This window comes from Garra rufa, chromosome 9 (assembly GCF_049309525.1).
Source record: "Garra rufa chromosome 9, GarRuf1.0, whole genome shotgun sequence".
NCBI lineage: Eukaryota > Metazoa > Chordata > Actinopteri > Cypriniformes > Cyprinidae > Garra > Garra rufa.
The window spans coordinates 35,284,233-35,300,681 of NC_133369.1; the positions used below are offsets into that span (position 1 = coordinate 35,284,233).

Sequence of the window (16,449 nt, forward strand, 5' to 3'; positions counted from 1 at the left end):
AAAGAACGAACATAAATACATGGAGTAACAACTGTCTTGAAAGTTTGTCTGCATATTATAGTTTTGTGTAACATCAGGAACATTTTTGTTTCCTGCACAGGTGGAGAAGATTCGCCAGGTGAAGGCAAAGTCCCTTTACCTGCAGGTTGAGAAACTACACCAGAATCTGACCAAGCTGGATAGTACTATTGCCACAGTGACGCAGGTTCTAGAAGAGGGCCGTAGCATAGATATCCTGCTAGCACGAGAGCACATGTTAAATCAGCTACAGGAACTCAAATCCCTCCGCTGCATCCTACAGCCCCAAGAAGACGATCGCATCATGTTCACCCCTCCAGACCAGGCTCTTCTGATTGCCATCAAGTCCATGGGCCTCATCAGCAGCGGAGCCTTCGCCACAGCTTCCAAAGCTCACGGCGAAGGCCTCAAGAGAGCGCTGCAAGGAAAGCTAGCTTCCTTTACCGTCGTAGGGTGCGATCACGACGGTGAGCCTCGGTTGTCCGGTGGTGACAGCGTATCGGTCGTGCTCATGAGTCCAGATGGTAATCTATCCAGCGCAGATGTTTCCGACCACCAAGATGGAACGTACACAGTCAGCTATCTGCCCAAGAGCGAGGGCGAGCATTTGCTCTCAGTGCTTGTGTGCAATCAGCACATTGAGGGAAGTCCTTTTAAAGTGATGGTCAAGTCTGGTCGGAGTTACGGTGGTGTAGGTCTACCCATTGCAACTTTTGGAGGAGAGGGTGATGGGGATGGGCAACTGTGTCGGCCTTGGGGCATCTGCGTGGATAAGGAGGGCTACGTGGTGGTCGCTGACCGAAGCAACAACCGTGTGCAGATCTTCAAGCCTTGTGGTACCTTCCACCACAAGTTTGGCACTTTGGGCTCACGACCGGGCCAATTTGACCGCCCTGCTGGGGTCGCCTGTGACAGCCAGAGGAGAATCATCGTGGCAGATAAGGACAATCACCGCATACAGATCTTCACCTTTGATGGGCAGTTTCTTCTCAAGTTTGGTGAGAAGGGAACCAAAAATGGGCAGTTCAACTACCCGTGGGATGTGGCCGTCAACTCCGAAGGGAAGATCCTGGTTTCGGATACACGCAACCACCGCGTGCAGCTCTTTGGACCTGACGGGACTTTCCTCAACAAGTATGGATTCGAAGGTGCCCTCTGGAAGCATTTTGATTCTCCTCGCGGCGTGGCCTTCAATCAGGAAGGCCACCTCGTTGTGACCGACTTCAACAATCATCGGCTGCTTGTCATCAGGCCCGACTGCCAGTCAGCACGCTTCCTCGGTTCTGAGGGAACCGGGAACGGCCAGTTCTTGCGACCTCAAGGCGTAGCAGTGGATCAGGAAGACCGTATCATCGTGGCCGACTCCCGCAACCATCGAATTCAGGTGTTCGAACCCAACGGCAACTTTTTATGCAAGTTTGGGACACACGGTAACGGCTTCGGGCAGATGGATCGCCCTTCGGGTATAGCGGTTACCCCAGATGGAATGATTGTGGCTGTGGACTTTGGAAACAACAGAATCCTCATGTTCTGACCTTTTAAGGTTTGAAATACAAAACTGTAGCTGTGGACAAATGGAAGAGGAGATTTTGCACATCTATCAGGAGCAAATGCAGTTTGATTTAGTTGATTTGTACGATTCTCAGTGATCGTGTATCACCAAATGCTTGCCGTTACAGCACAGTTTTGACTGCTGCAAGCTGAGAGTGTTTTGCTCTTGGTATGTGTCTTCAGATTTTTTTTTTTCTCAGGGAATTTCTTGCATTCTTGAAATATTTTCTCTCTGCATTACACCTACCTCATCTATCTTATGTATGAATGTACTCACGTTTGTGCAGAGACCTAGTCCGTGAAGTTTTATAAAGAAACGTCTACCTCAGTGGTTTTTTTTTTTTTTTTCGTGGAGTGTGATGACAAAAAAAGAAAAAACTAAACAAAATGAAGCAATGTTTGGGAATTTGCACAGTTCGCACAATTTTTTTCCTGATTGTTACTGTGCACAGAACGCAAGTTATATCCCTGAATGTTTCTCATAACGATTGATGCATGTTTTGGCAGAAACATTAGGATAACGTTTTGATATATCTACTGCTATGTTTTCTTTTTTGAATTTTGTGTACATTTTAAATCAGACTTCATCTTTATCTTGTACCTCATCTAAACATTATACCTCATTTACCGTATTATACCTCTGGGTCCATGAGCCTCATTACACGTTTACCTCACTTTATGGTCTTTTCCATTTGACAATTATGCAAGCGGCCACCAAAAAATGTTGTAGAACTGAAGACAGCTAAACTAGAAAAATGATCTGAATTTAGTAATTTAATAGTACCTTCGTGATGTAATCAAGATACAACAGATACCCCTAATTATTTTAAATGTGCTATGATAAAAGAGTTCAATAGAGGGTGTTCTTTAAAGATCTTCAGATCTATTTTATTTTGGGGGAGGGACAAATATAAGAATGTAGACATTAAATGGAATATGTAAAAATGACCTAGCCCTTATGTTTGTGTTTCTATAGTTTTGTTTTCTTTAGGCAAGGCAAACTTGATCGACACCACTGGCAAACAAGGATATAATCCAGTTCCTCTCAGACTAAGGATTTTGTTTAATATAATATATATATTGTTCTTTAAACATAGATAGGATGTGTATTGAGGTGTAGTTCATAAGAGTCTCATTACAAACAGCTGCATTAGATCACAAGTTGCTTTTTGTTGTTCTATTGATTACAGCACGGCCTACAGTGCTTCCTGTGTCCGTTTAAAGAAAGATCTCCAGGGAGACTATTCACTCTGTCAGTGTAACATCATTTGAAAACACTTAGAATCAATTGAGCCCAGTTTGAAATTGGATAGTTTGTGCCTGACTTGTGGGTAACCACTTTAAAGTGTTGTCTGCTTCTGTGTTCAATTGATTAAAAGAAAAAACAGGAAGCAAAGCATTTGAGGAAAAGAAAAAAAATATAATTATAAAGCACTGGTACAGCAGAACAAAAGCATATGGCTCTCCCGTTATAGTCTGCATGAACGTCTTATGGAAATTCTTTATATGTCATAACTTAAAATATGAAGTTTGCAAGAGGCAGTGAGAATCATTAATCACTAAAATACATACGTTTTTGGATATTTTCAAGTAGGTGAGCTTTCTTTCGGAACGTGTGTGGTCCCACTTTGTTCGTACATATGTGTGGCCGGCCCATGCTTTCTGTTTTACACTTTAGGTAACATTTAAAATCAGAAAATTGTGGGAGAGCTGGATGACTATTGGAAAGTGTCCCCGCCGTTTTCTTGTAGGCTGCAGTTATCATGCATCCTATCATGAGTATTAACGTGCTTGCATGTAGTTACCTGTGCCTTTCGTGATGCTAGATAAATCGGATTTGAATGTCTTTGCCAAAGGGTGACTATAGGAAATAGGCATGTGCCAAAAATGATTCTAAAAGTCACGGTTGCGTTGAGCATTTGCTTTGCATTTATAAAGTGGATCTTTCTCAGTTTTTTCTTTTCTTTATGTATATTACCTCATTGAAAGCAAAATATTGACTTCAGATTGTGGATCATCAGGCATATTAATGTTGGAGAGATGTTAATTATAAAAAAGTAGGCAGTTAGATTTCTGAAAATCGATAGACATCTGCACATTAGATGATAAGTAGGACCAGCATGGGTAACGGAAACCCGTTTGATGGATGTATGGAGCTTATGCAATAAAGAATGAAAGATTTGCTGCTTCCACCAACACAGATCTTCCCTGTCTTACAGTATTAATATCATATTTGATTTGAATATTTAGCTGCAAAGTTTTTCCCTGAATCCCTGCTCTCTTTAAGAGGGAACTTTAAATGTATATTTTTGCATGCTGTAAAGCTCCTTGTAGACGGGTGGATGTAAAATATGGATGTTGGAAAACAAAAAAAAAAGTATAATGTACCAAAAAAAGTAAAAAGCAAATATCGTTTGTTAGCTTGTGGTGAGTGGTTGACTATATGATTGTACTATTTCTAGATAGCTTTACAGAGTAAGGTACCTCGTCGAGCTTCATTCAGATGCCTTACCACAGCTTCTTAGCTTTAGCTTTCGGAATCGAATCAGAACTGGAAAACTGCCAAAGACCTCGTTCAAATGAAACCTCAGTGTGTGGATGTATTTATAAATCGATTTTTCACGTTTGCTCAAAGATTTATACGTATGGCATCGATCGTTCTTGTTTTTCAACAAGCCGTCGATATCGTAACATAGAGGCGAAACGCTCGTAGAACACGTCCCTGGACGGTGGCTTTTGTGTGTAACACGAGTTTCTGAGCAGGTGCCCTACTGGACCAAAGATGGAGAAATGTTTGAATCCAGCTCCTGCAGTTTCTAAAGAAAACTGATCTCTAACTGTGTGGTGGTTGAACAATTTGGAATTTGCCGTTTCGTGGGTTTTGGTGACCCTAAGTGAGATCAGTACTGAAAAAGCCACTATGTAAAACCCCTTTAGCAGTGATTTGGACAGGATTAAAAGTGTAAGTTCTACTTTGAAAGATAAGTCACTTTCTATCTATCTCAATGGACACGAAAGTCAATGTTTATCGAACTCGGTGTCTTTGAATTTCAGATCATTGCATTTTTTTTCTTTCTTGTTTCTTTTTCTTTGTTTTCGTTGGACCTCCGGTCTCTAATTGTACGGGTTTTGTCACCATTTCTGGTGTATTCCAGCTTATGACTTCTTCCTTACTGGGGAAAAACAGAAAATGTAAGTTCAGAATTGTGTGGTCATAGACCCTTTTATGATTGTATTATCTTATGGAAAAAAAGAGATGTGTATACACATTAAAACAACTCAGGTAGCTTTGTAGAGATTTGAGATTTGATTAAAATTCAATATTTGTTTCCTACAGTTTGATAGTGAATCCTTTGTTAGTACCTCATGAGTTTTGTGTGTTGTTTTGTTGGTAAAAAATGCTGTTATTTGAATTCCATGGGATCCTTTTCAACCATGTCACAGTTAACAGTCAGTGAGGGGGTGAACAATTCATAACCTTTTACACCAGCATGTCTCAGTTTTGCTTTCTTCACAAAGTCCTAATTTGATTTTATTAATTTAAACCTCATGTAACTAAAGGAATCGTTTACTTCTAAATGTGTTTGCCTTTTGAGGATCAAAAATGCCTTAAAACTTGAAAAATAGTTTTTCAAGAACTTTGAGGGCGACAGGCTGTCTCAAAATTAGAATTATGCTGATAAGAGACATTTAGACCCCATGTTCCGGCACCGAAATTAGATATTTAAATCGCTTTCCAAATCTCCAAAGTCGCAGTGTTTTTTTGTTTTTTTTTTAAAGCCTTGGCTGTGAGACAGGCTAAGCAAAGAGGTGTGAGAAATTTTGCTCCAAAGTTCTGACTTGGAATCGGTTTTGCCTTTTAAAATACAATGATTAGGGTAGAATCAAAGTAGCAAATGCTGATTCCAGGTCAGTTGTCCTCTCAGGTGGAAGATATATTGGTTTAGGAGCCCTCCAAGAGGCCCACCACTCTCTCTCCATCTCTTTCTTTCTGTTTCATAACTCCATCTTACCATCTATCACCCCCTCAACCAAAGCAACAGAACAGTCATTTATTACTTGCTGAATAAGGCTGATGAGACTATATGAAATATTTAGTGGTCTGCAGTCTTGTTCTATTGTCTTTGTGGACTTTAAACATTTCCTATGCAGTTTTTTTTCCTCTTTTTTTAATGTTTGTTTGTTTACAATTTAAATAAAGTTGTACCTCTTTGGATCCTGTATTTGTGCTGAGTGTTTTACTTTATTAAAGGATAAGTGACAACTTTCCAAAAACATTTTTTTACTGTAAAATGTGTTGGTATGTTTCAAGATTAACACTTGATGAACTGAACATTTTATGCAAGTATTCTGCTACACTGTTATAAAGATCTCACTGATTTATGTGACAAACTATCAGAATTCCATCTTTCTTTTTGGTCATACGAATATTAGCAATTGAACCAAATTACAAATTATAACGCAGTATATGTATTCTTCATGGGTAGGCCAATACCAAAATGCATTGGGACAAAAACAAAGATGACAAGATGTGAAAAACATGGATTTATAAAATAATTATATAGCGAAAAAAAAAAAAAAAAAGCATTTAACAATCAGTATATGCTGACTTATAGATGTTAACATCAAACTAATCAATTGTTGCAAAGCAAGTGAGTGGTTGTGCTTTTGTGTTTGTCACTGCCAATATGTGACCCTGGACAACAAATCCAGTCATAAATCAATTTTTTTTTTTAATTGAGATTTATACATAATCTGAATTCATATGCTTTCCACTGATGTGTGGTTTGTAAGGATAGGACAATGTTTGGCTGAGATGCAATGATTAGAAAATCTGAGGGTGCAAAAAATCTAAATACTGAGAAAATCACCTTTAAATTTGTCCAAATTAAGTTTTGGACTTTTTCTGATATATTTACATTAGCAAATGTACAAAATATCTTCATGGAACATGATCTTTACTTATTATCCTAATGAGTTTTGGCTTAAAAAAAAATCGATCATTTTGACCCATACAATGTGTAGCTATTGCTACAAGTATACCTATGCTGCTTAAAAAAAAATAATTAAAATAGTGGGGCAACAATAACTAAGTGAGAATTTTCAGTTTCATCCACTTCCAATTATTTTAGCTGTACAAAAACAGTCTGTTATGCTGCTTGTTGCAAACTGACATTTGTTATCATGTTAAAGCAGGGGTCCCCAAACTTTTTTCTGAGCAGGCCACATAATTTTCTTTTCTTTAATGGGGGGCCGGGTCGGTTTATAAAAGAAAATTCCATGGGCTGGACTGACTACTATTATTACTTTATTATGATTTTACCTGTATTTATTATACCTTTTAATGCTAGAATAGTTTATTATTATTTTTATGCACCAGACAGACAAATGATCATTTCTTTTCAAGAGATATACAGGTGCTTCTCAGTAAATTAGAATGTCATGGTTCATTTATTTCAGTAATTCAACTCAAATTGTAAAACTTGTCTATTAAATACATTTAATGCACGCAGACTGAAGTAGTTTAAGTCTTTGGTTCTTTTAATTGTGATGATTTGGCTCACATTTAACTAAAACCCACCAATTCGCAATCTCAACAAATTGGAATATGGTGAATATGCCAATCAACTCAAAACAACTGCAAACGTTTCCTGAGCCGTCAAAATGGTCTCTCAGTCTGGTTCACTAGGCTACACAATCATGGGGAAGACTGCTGATCTGACAGTTGTCCAGAAGACAATCATTGACACCCTTCACAAGGAGGGTAAGCCACAAACACTGATTGCCAAAGAAGCTGGCTGTTCACAGAGTGCTGTATCCAAGCATGTTAACAAAAAGTTGAGTTGAAGAAAAAAGTGTGGAAGAAAAAGATGCACAACCACCCGAGAGAACCGCAGCCTTGAGAGGCTTGTCAAGCAAAATCGATTCAAGAATTTGTGAACTTCATAAGCAATGGACTGCGGCTGGGGTCAAGGCATCAAGAGCCACCACACACAGACGTGTGAAGGAACGATCGCGGTGACACATTATGGCAATGTACCATTCTGTTGGTGAATTTAACAAATAATTAGGCTATGTTAATAACTAAGGGAAATTTTAGGTTGAAAGCCAACCTTTATTATCAAATACCGACATGATATAAGTAAAACATATTTAAAATTACATTTTCAAAATATATCTCTGGCATTGTTCAGAGGGCCGGTCCAAATGTGGGGGTGGGCCGCATTCGGCCCCCGGGCCTTAGTTTGGCGACCCCTGTGTTAAAGGGATCACCCAAAAATTTAAATTCCATCATTAATTACTAACCCTCATGTTCTTCCAAACCCGTAAGACCTCCGTTCACCTAAAGGACACAAATGAAGATATTTTTGATGAAATCTGAGGGCTTTCTGAACCTGCATAGACAGCAAGGGTTTTAAAGGGGTCATCGGATGCCCATTTTCCAAGTTCATATGATTCTTTAGGGTCTTAATGAAAAGTCTATAATATGCTTTGGTTAAAAATTCTCAGTAGTTTAAAAAAAACACTCTTTTACCTCAGCTCTGCAAAAAATCAACGTATTTTATTGTATGGTCCCTTTAAATGGAAATGAGCTCTGCTTGCCCCGCCACTCTCTGATGTGGGATTATGAGCCGTAATGTTCACTTTAGCCACATTTAGTGGTGAAACTTGCCAACAAGCACATTATTAAGAGGCCGTTTGCAAAGATGCATAAAAAACACTTATACTCACTTCTGCTGTGGGGGAACGATTCGCACGAACATAGACACATATGTAGATCGGGATCGCCCCGCCACTCTCTGATGTGGGATTATGAGCCGTAATGTTCACTTTAGCCACATTTAGTGGTGAAACTTGCCAACAAGCACATTATTAAGAGGCCGTTTGCAAAGATGCATAAAAAACACTTATACTCACTTCTGCTGTGGGGGAACGATTCGCACGAACATAGACACATATGTAGATCGGGATCGCCCCGCCACTCTCTGATGTGGGATTATGAGCCGTAATGTTCACTTTAGCCACATTTAGTGGTGAAACTTGCCAACAAGCACATTATTAAGAGGCCGTTTGCAAAGATGCATAAAAAACACTTATACTCACTTCTGCTGTGGGGGAACGATTCGCACGAACATAGACACATATGTAGATCGGGATCGGCGCTTTCCTTTTAGTAAAGTAAAGTAACGTTAATCCTCTGCGTCTTCAGCGGCTCAGATATTGGAGTAAATGACGACTGCTATGTTCATTATTGCATTCAACAACAGAATACCTCAATCGCTAAATCTGAGACATTCTTGTGTTCCCCTGTACCTGAGTCGACACAATGGAGATCGGAGTTGGGACTGTTTCAGCTCGGTGAGGGCGGGTCTAAGGTAAGGCACTCATGTTAATCAACTATCGTGGGAGCGGCCTCTGTCTGTGTGCTGTCACACCGACAAGAAGCTGAGAATGACCTGATTTTAAAAAATATTACTTTTAAAGATTAAAAAAAAATACCACTGGGTGTATTTTTATCATTGTAGGGTGGTTGTCTACACAAACTGCCAACACACATTAATCTTTAAACAACATGTAAAAGTGAGTTTTGCATCCGATGACCCCTTTAGCATGTTCGAGGTCCAGAAAGGTACACGTGACATACATTTCTGGGCCCTGAACATGGTTGCGTTGGTGTCTATGGAGGGTCAGAGAGCTCTCAGATTTCATCAAAAATATCTTAATTTGTATTCTGAAGATGAAAGAAGGTCTTACGGGTTTAAAACGACATGAGGGTAATTAATGACAGATTTTTCATTTTTGGGTAAGCTATCCCTTTAAGGCTGCATTCTGTAACTTTTTTTGGTTAAAAATGATACAAAATCCAATTATTGAGCAAGTATATAACCAATCAGTGTTAAAAAATATTTCCTTAGCTTAGCTGGATTCAAAACGTAAGCTTGTAAAAATGTTATTGAATTTGAGTTTAGGTTGTTTGTCTTTCCGTCATTAAAAGAGTAGTTCACTTTTAGAACAAAAATGTACAGATGATGTACTCACCCCCTTATCATCCAAGATGTTCATGTCTTTCTTTAGTCGTAAAGAAATTATGTTTTTTGAGGAAAACATTTCAGGATTTTTCTCCATATAATGGACTTCTATGGTGCCCCCGAGTTTGAACTTTCAAAATGCAGTTTAAATGCAGCTTCAAATAGCTCTAAAGATCCCAGCCAAGGAAGAAGGGTCCTATCTAGTGTAACGATCGGTTATTTTCTAAAAACATTTACAATTTATATACTTTTTAATCTCTACACAGAGTACACACAGAGCTAGACAAGACGAGCATTTGAGGTTAAAGAGTATATAAATTGTAATTTAAATCGTTCCGTTAGATAAGACCCTTCTTTCCTCGGCTGTGATCGTTTAGAGCCATTTAAAGCTGCATTTTGGAAGTTCAAACTCGGGGGCACCATAGAAGTCTATTATATGGAGAGAAATACTGAAATGTTTTCCTCAAAAAACATAATTTCCTTATGACTGAAGAAAGAAAGACATGAACATCTTGGATGACAAGGGGGTGAGTACATTATCTGTAAATTTTTGTTCTGAAAGTGAATTACTCCTTTAAGTCAATTCTGTATACATAGAGAAGGAGTCCCGGCTAGTAGGCTATATCGCGTATGTGGATGATGCAGGTGGTGGATCATTTGTAACCTATTCTTACAGCATCTGGAATAATTAAACTTGTCATAAACGGTCTTAAACGGCGCATTATGGTAATGAAAAACATGTAAGTGACTGAAATTAGATTATATTCAAGTTTTAAATGTGCATCTGATTACAGATACTTGGGATTACACTATACAAAAAAAATGGGTTACACTTGATTTTAAGATGTCCTTGTTACAGTGTAATTATACATTTAAGTACTGAGTAATATTACTTAATTACATATACTTACTATATGATTAGAATTAGGGCTTGGTTTTGGGTCACTTGCATGTAATTATTGATCATTTATTATTATTATTATTATAATAGTACATGTAACTGCAATTGCTTGTTTCAGAAATGGTGACAAAAAGGCAAAACTTAAAGGGATAGTTCACCCTAAAATGAAATTTTGATGATTATCCGAGTACCCCCAGAGTATTCAAGATGTAGGTGACTTTGTTTCTTCAGTAGAACACAAACAAAGATTTTTTACTCAAACCGTTGCAGTCTGTCAGTCATATAATGGCAGTCAATGAAAAATTAAAAATAAGAAACAGAGACAAAACCAAATTAAACCCTGCAGCTCGTGACGATACATTGAGGTCTTGAGACACATAACGATCGGTCTGTGCAAGAAACTGAACAGTATTTATATCATTATTTACCTCTGATCCACCGGAACGTTCAGCTGTACGGGACGCGTTTACAAATGTCGGCGTGCGACGCATCAATGTTCTCTGGCATAGTAGTCGTTGAAAAGTCAACACTCCCAGATGAGTTCGCACAAGGAAACGTAATCTTTTAGTTTTTAATCGGTTGCCAGAATCAGGATAAGCACAAGTAATTACCATTTTGAGAGGCCAATATGCCCTATGTAAGCACTGAGTGATATATACGTGTACAGCTTCCACGTGTGCATCTACTATGGCAGATCACGTTAACACATCACGCACCGGCTGTTGTGAACGCCCTCAGGACAGTTGAACGTTGCGGTGGATCAGAGGTATATAATGATATAAATACTGTTCAGTTTTTTTCACAGACTGATCGTTTTGTGTCTTAAGACCTCAATGTATCATCACGAGCCACAGGGTTTAATTCGGTTTTGTCTGTGTATGTTTTTTTTTACTCTTAGATTTGGTAACCATTGACTGCAATTATATGACTGACAGACTGAGTTCACAGGAAACAGCGTAATAACAGTGTAACATGTAATATTTGGTGCACACTCTCCTCTCAAAACAAGACAAAATAGCAATAGCTTCAGACTATCTCTAAATCTTTAAAGTTGTTTTTTCCAGTTGCACTTTAAGATTTTACTGCCACTGCACATGTTGCACTTCTTCTTAATCAAACAGGTGATTCAACTCCACATTCTACATTTAATAAAGAACTTGCCTTGTGACTGCTAATAAAGTACTTTCTATCAAGTACATACACTACCAGTCAAAAGTTTTTGAACAGTAACGTCTTTGTTTTTTAAACAAAAAATGCTCACCAGCATTTATTTGATATAAAAACAGTACAATTTTGAAAGTTTACTATTTCAAATAAGTAAATAAGTTTTCTATTTGAATATTTATTCCTGTGATTTCAAAGCTAAATCATTCTAATGTTCCGATTTGTTGCTCAAAAAACAATTATGTTGAAAACAGCTGAGTTGAATTCTTTCAGGTTTCTTTGATTAATAGAAAGATCAGAAGAACAGCATTTATCTGAAATAGAAAGCTTTTGTAACATTCTAAATATATTTATAATCACTTCTGATCAATTTAAAGCATCCTTGCTAAATAATAGTATTAATTTCTATAATTTAAAAAAAAATTATACCGACTCCAAGCTTTTAAGTGGTATAGTGCATATTTTTACAAACGCTTTTTATTTCAGAGAAATGCTGAAAAAAGATCTTTGGATCTTTCTATTCATCAAAGAATTCTGAAAAGCAATGTACTCAACTGTTTCAAATTTTGATAATAATAAATGTTTCTTGAACAGCAAATCAGCATATTAGAATGATTTCTGAAGGATCATGTGACACTGAAGACTGAAATAATGATGCTGAAAATGTAGTTTTGATCACAGGAATAAATTAGATTATAAAATATATTCAAATAGAAAACAGTTCTTTTAAATAGTAAAAATAGTTCAAAATTGTACTGTTTTTGCTGTACTTTGGATCAAATAAATGCAGGCTTATTGTTCAAAAACTTTTGACTAGTAGTGTATACATATAGAACGATTTCAATCCAGATCTGCTACATCTACTGATTGGCATTATCATGTGACCTATGGCATGATTTTCCCCCCAAACCAGTTAAACACAAACCCAGCAGTACCGGTCAAGAAAAGGTCAGATTTCATGGATTCGATTGTAACAAACAGGATGTGCTACCATTGTTATGGTTAAGGTTAGGAGTTTGTATTTGTTACAGTGTTTAAGCATTGATTGATGTGACCAATTAAATATTTTGAAGTGGTTGTGGGGCAAAGGTTTGCGTTTAACTGGTTTGGGAAGAAAAAACAAACATGCACACTATGGGATCAGTTGCAGTTTTTCCCAGTCTTACAAATTTGGGATTTTTTGCTTTTTTACCTTGAATTCACATTTGCTAAATTCACTTGCTTTTTATATATAGTCACCAGTTTTGGAACAGAGTAATACATTCAGATTCTGTTCCTCGTATCTCAGAGCTTTCTCAGTTCTGAATGACGGTGGAGCATTTCACTGACAGCGATACAGTAATACAGCAGTACAATACAGCAATTCATCACTGACACCCTTCCAGCTCGTGATTGATGGAAGAAACCCCAGGATGCTTTATACGCTCATTTGACGACTGGAGGGAGGCATTTGAGTCCATCTGCCAGATCTGTAGCTTTTATTTGTTTACCATAATGAAAGAGGCTGCAAAAATGATCTTTTCTTTGAGAAGTGCTTAAAGACAAGGTTAAGGTAACTGCTCACTGAATCACTCTGTGAAATATTTGTCATCCTGTTTAAAGAGTACCATCACAAGGAGTCTTTGTTTAGTCTAAATTACTTAACAAAAGCCTCTTAAGGCCACCAATGCTGTTTGAGGAAAGGGCGTCCCTGCATACCAACAGGTCAAAGGTCAGGGCAAGGCGGGGCATAGCCCAGAAGGTCAGCTTGAGCCTGCAGGAAAATGTTTGTTGTCTGGCAGATGGGACCGACCGGGGTGTAAACAGTGATAAGGAGGGGTTCAATTGGACTGGAATGTTTCATTCAAAGAAAAAATACTAAAGTGCAGTTTGTTTGTTTGTCAGTCCATTCCAGTTTGTATGATCAAGACTAGTATTTGTTTCATTCACAAACATTGTGGCAGTCTTTAGTGAGTGAAATTTTCACAAATTTACAAATGACTTCTATTTGTTTTGTTTTTTGGCCAAACCAAACATTTGCCTATAGGGGTTCCCGAACTGTTTTGTCAGCCAAAACCCTGAAAATTTAAGCTAATATCTCAATTTATCACCACATTTGCACATTCAATGTTGTCTAATGTCGGTTAATGGTCACATGGTCACATAAAATATATTTTATGAGCTATTCTACAGAATGCAAACTGCTGTACCATGACCAAAAAAAAACAAAACATTTATTTTCATGTCACTAAACAGTGTATGTTTTAGTCCATTGGCTGAGACTGATTTTAACTACACCCCTACATTTATGATCAAGAAATATTTGTCACTCTCTCTCATAGCTACATCCTGAGTAGATATGCCCTATCATTTTGAGTTAAATGTGTTTAAAAGTATTTAAAAAAAAACAACAACTGTTTGTCACTACCGAACAGCATTTTTCTATAATTAAACACTTTTTCTGGGAGTTATTGCATAACATTTAGATTTAATATGTGTACAACTGTTCAGAACTGTGCCAGCTAAGCTAACCATGTGCTGATTAGCATCAACAGTATCTAAAATTGTCACTACCAAAACATTTGGTGACGTTTCGATAGTGGCATCTTTTTTCAGCTTTGACAAAAGGGAACACATAATCCTTTATTTGGGGTAAATAAAATTTTAGCACGGTTATGCATTTTTTTAGTATGTTAGTATGTTTTAGTATTTGGTTGTAGTATGTGGTTGCGAACATGGGATGTTTTGTCAAAAATAGTATACTGAATTATCAACTAAGATGTTATGATAGTGTTCGGTTTAATGTCTATTCAAACTAATGAATCTTTAAGTTTGAAATCAGTATGATCAACTTTTTTGCCTTTTACAAAGAAAAAATTGACTTCAAAATACAACAAATCTCATAAATCACACTTGGAATATTGTTAAAATTGTAATCGTTATTGATTTACCTCTGAAAACTATAATAAAATAGAAAAAATACATATATTTACAAGATTTGCAAAATCTTAAAAGGTCAATGTAACTATTTAGTTATTACAAATTTGGGGAGAGGGCAAATATGACAAAGCTTTCTGAAAATACAACATGAGAATTAACTGCACAATTACAAGAAATGTGTACCTTGGATATATACAGTTCATGTTCATTATATTCATGTCTCATATCTCATGTTTCATATTTGGAAAATTGGTTGCTAATTTGTACATTTTCATAATATCTGCTTACACCCCACCCCAGTAACATTACATATGTTTAGAGGTGCTGTCAGGTGGACCTTAATGCTTATTTTTCTTAAAAATCTTACATTTTCGTACTCAAATTATACATTTTCAATTGAAATAGGCACCTTGTAAAATGGTTGCATTTTCCTGTGAGATCAGGTTTACAGTATTGCTGTTCCCCATTTAAATTATCCATTTAATTATTAGTTTTTCATTAAAGGATTAGTTGACTTGCAGAACAAAAATGTACAGATAATCTACTCACCCCCTCGTCATCCAAGATATTCATGTCCTTCTTTCTTCAGTCGTAAAGAAATTGTTTTCTGAGGAAAACATTTCAGGAAATTTTCTTCATATAGTGGTCTTCTATGGTGCCTGCGAGTTTGAACTTCCAAAATGCAATTTAAATGCAGCTTCAAAAGGCTCTAAATCTCAGCTGAGGAAGTAGAGTCTTATCTAACGATTGGTTATTTTCTAAAAAACTTTTTTTTTTTTTTTTTACAATTTATATACTTTTTAACCTTAAATGCTCATCTTGTACGATGCACATACGTACTTTGTGCACTCCGGTTTAATACAGTTAGTCAAAAAACTTCCATCTCATATTCTCCTCCAACTTCAAAATCACCCTACATCGCTGCAAAAGTACCAACCCAGTGTTTACAAAGTAAATGTGCAAAGAAAGTCAAACACCCTTTACAAAAAAAGGTAAAACGACGATGTAGGACAATTTTGAAGTTGGAGAATGAGATGTGAGTTTTTCGACATACCCTAACTGTCTTGAACCGGAGTGGACAGAGTACGCATGCGCACTGCAGAGCTAGACAAGAACAGCATTTGTGGTTACCAAAAATGTATAAACTGTACTTAAAAAAAAAATAACCAATCGTTTCGCTAGATAAGACTCTACTTCCTCGGCTGGGATAGTTTAAGCCCTTTAAAGCTGCATTTAAACTGCATTTTGGAAGTTCAAACTCGCAGGCACCATAGACGTCCACTATATGGAGAAAATTTCTAAAATGTTTTCCTCAAAAAAAAAAAAAAACAATTTTTTTTACGATTGAAAAAAGACATGAACATCTTGGATGACAAGGGGGTGAGTAAACTATCTGTACATTTTGGTTCTTGAAGTGAACTAATCCTTTAACTTTAGGAAACCTAGGCCTAGGTCACCAGTGGAAAACCATTTTTAACCATGTTTTTAGGGCAGCATGGGTTGTCACACCCACAGCTTAGACACACGCTTCACATCTATATCATTCATCCTCAGCTGCTTCTAGAGGTCGCCCACCTACAAAATCCCAATTTAACTTTAATGCACGAAAAAGAATGGCTATGAATAAAAACACTTGCTCAGCTATATTTATTATAATGATCTAACAGTTGACCTTTGTAATTTGCCTGCATTGGTATATTATTGTCTTGCACACGTGATTTTCCAAAAATAGACCAACTGTGATTTTACAAACATGACAGGCCTCTTGGGGAACAAGAGCTGCATTTGGCACAAGCGTCAGATGGCTGAAAAAATCCCATAAAGGCTTAAAAAAAGAGCTCTTTTTTTCTTCAAGGCATCATTGAC

General features: G+C 37.1%; 1 protein-coding gene across 1 annotated transcript in view; it reads left to right on the forward strand.

Annotated features, from left to right (window-relative positions):
• Nucleotides 1-5,792, forward strand: part of trim71 (tripartite motif containing 71, E3 ubiquitin protein ligase) — a 31,080-nt gene extending 25,288 nt beyond the window's left edge. Inside the window, exon 4 of the mRNA XM_073847619.1 lies at nt 101-5,792. Within this exon, the coding sequence (XP_073703720.1) occupies nt 101-1,552 (1,452 nt within the window). The 3' untranslated portion in view covers nt 1,553-5,792. The remainder of the gene's footprint in view (nt 1-100) is intronic.
• The last annotated feature ends 10,657 nt before the right edge of the window (nt 5,793-16,449 follow it).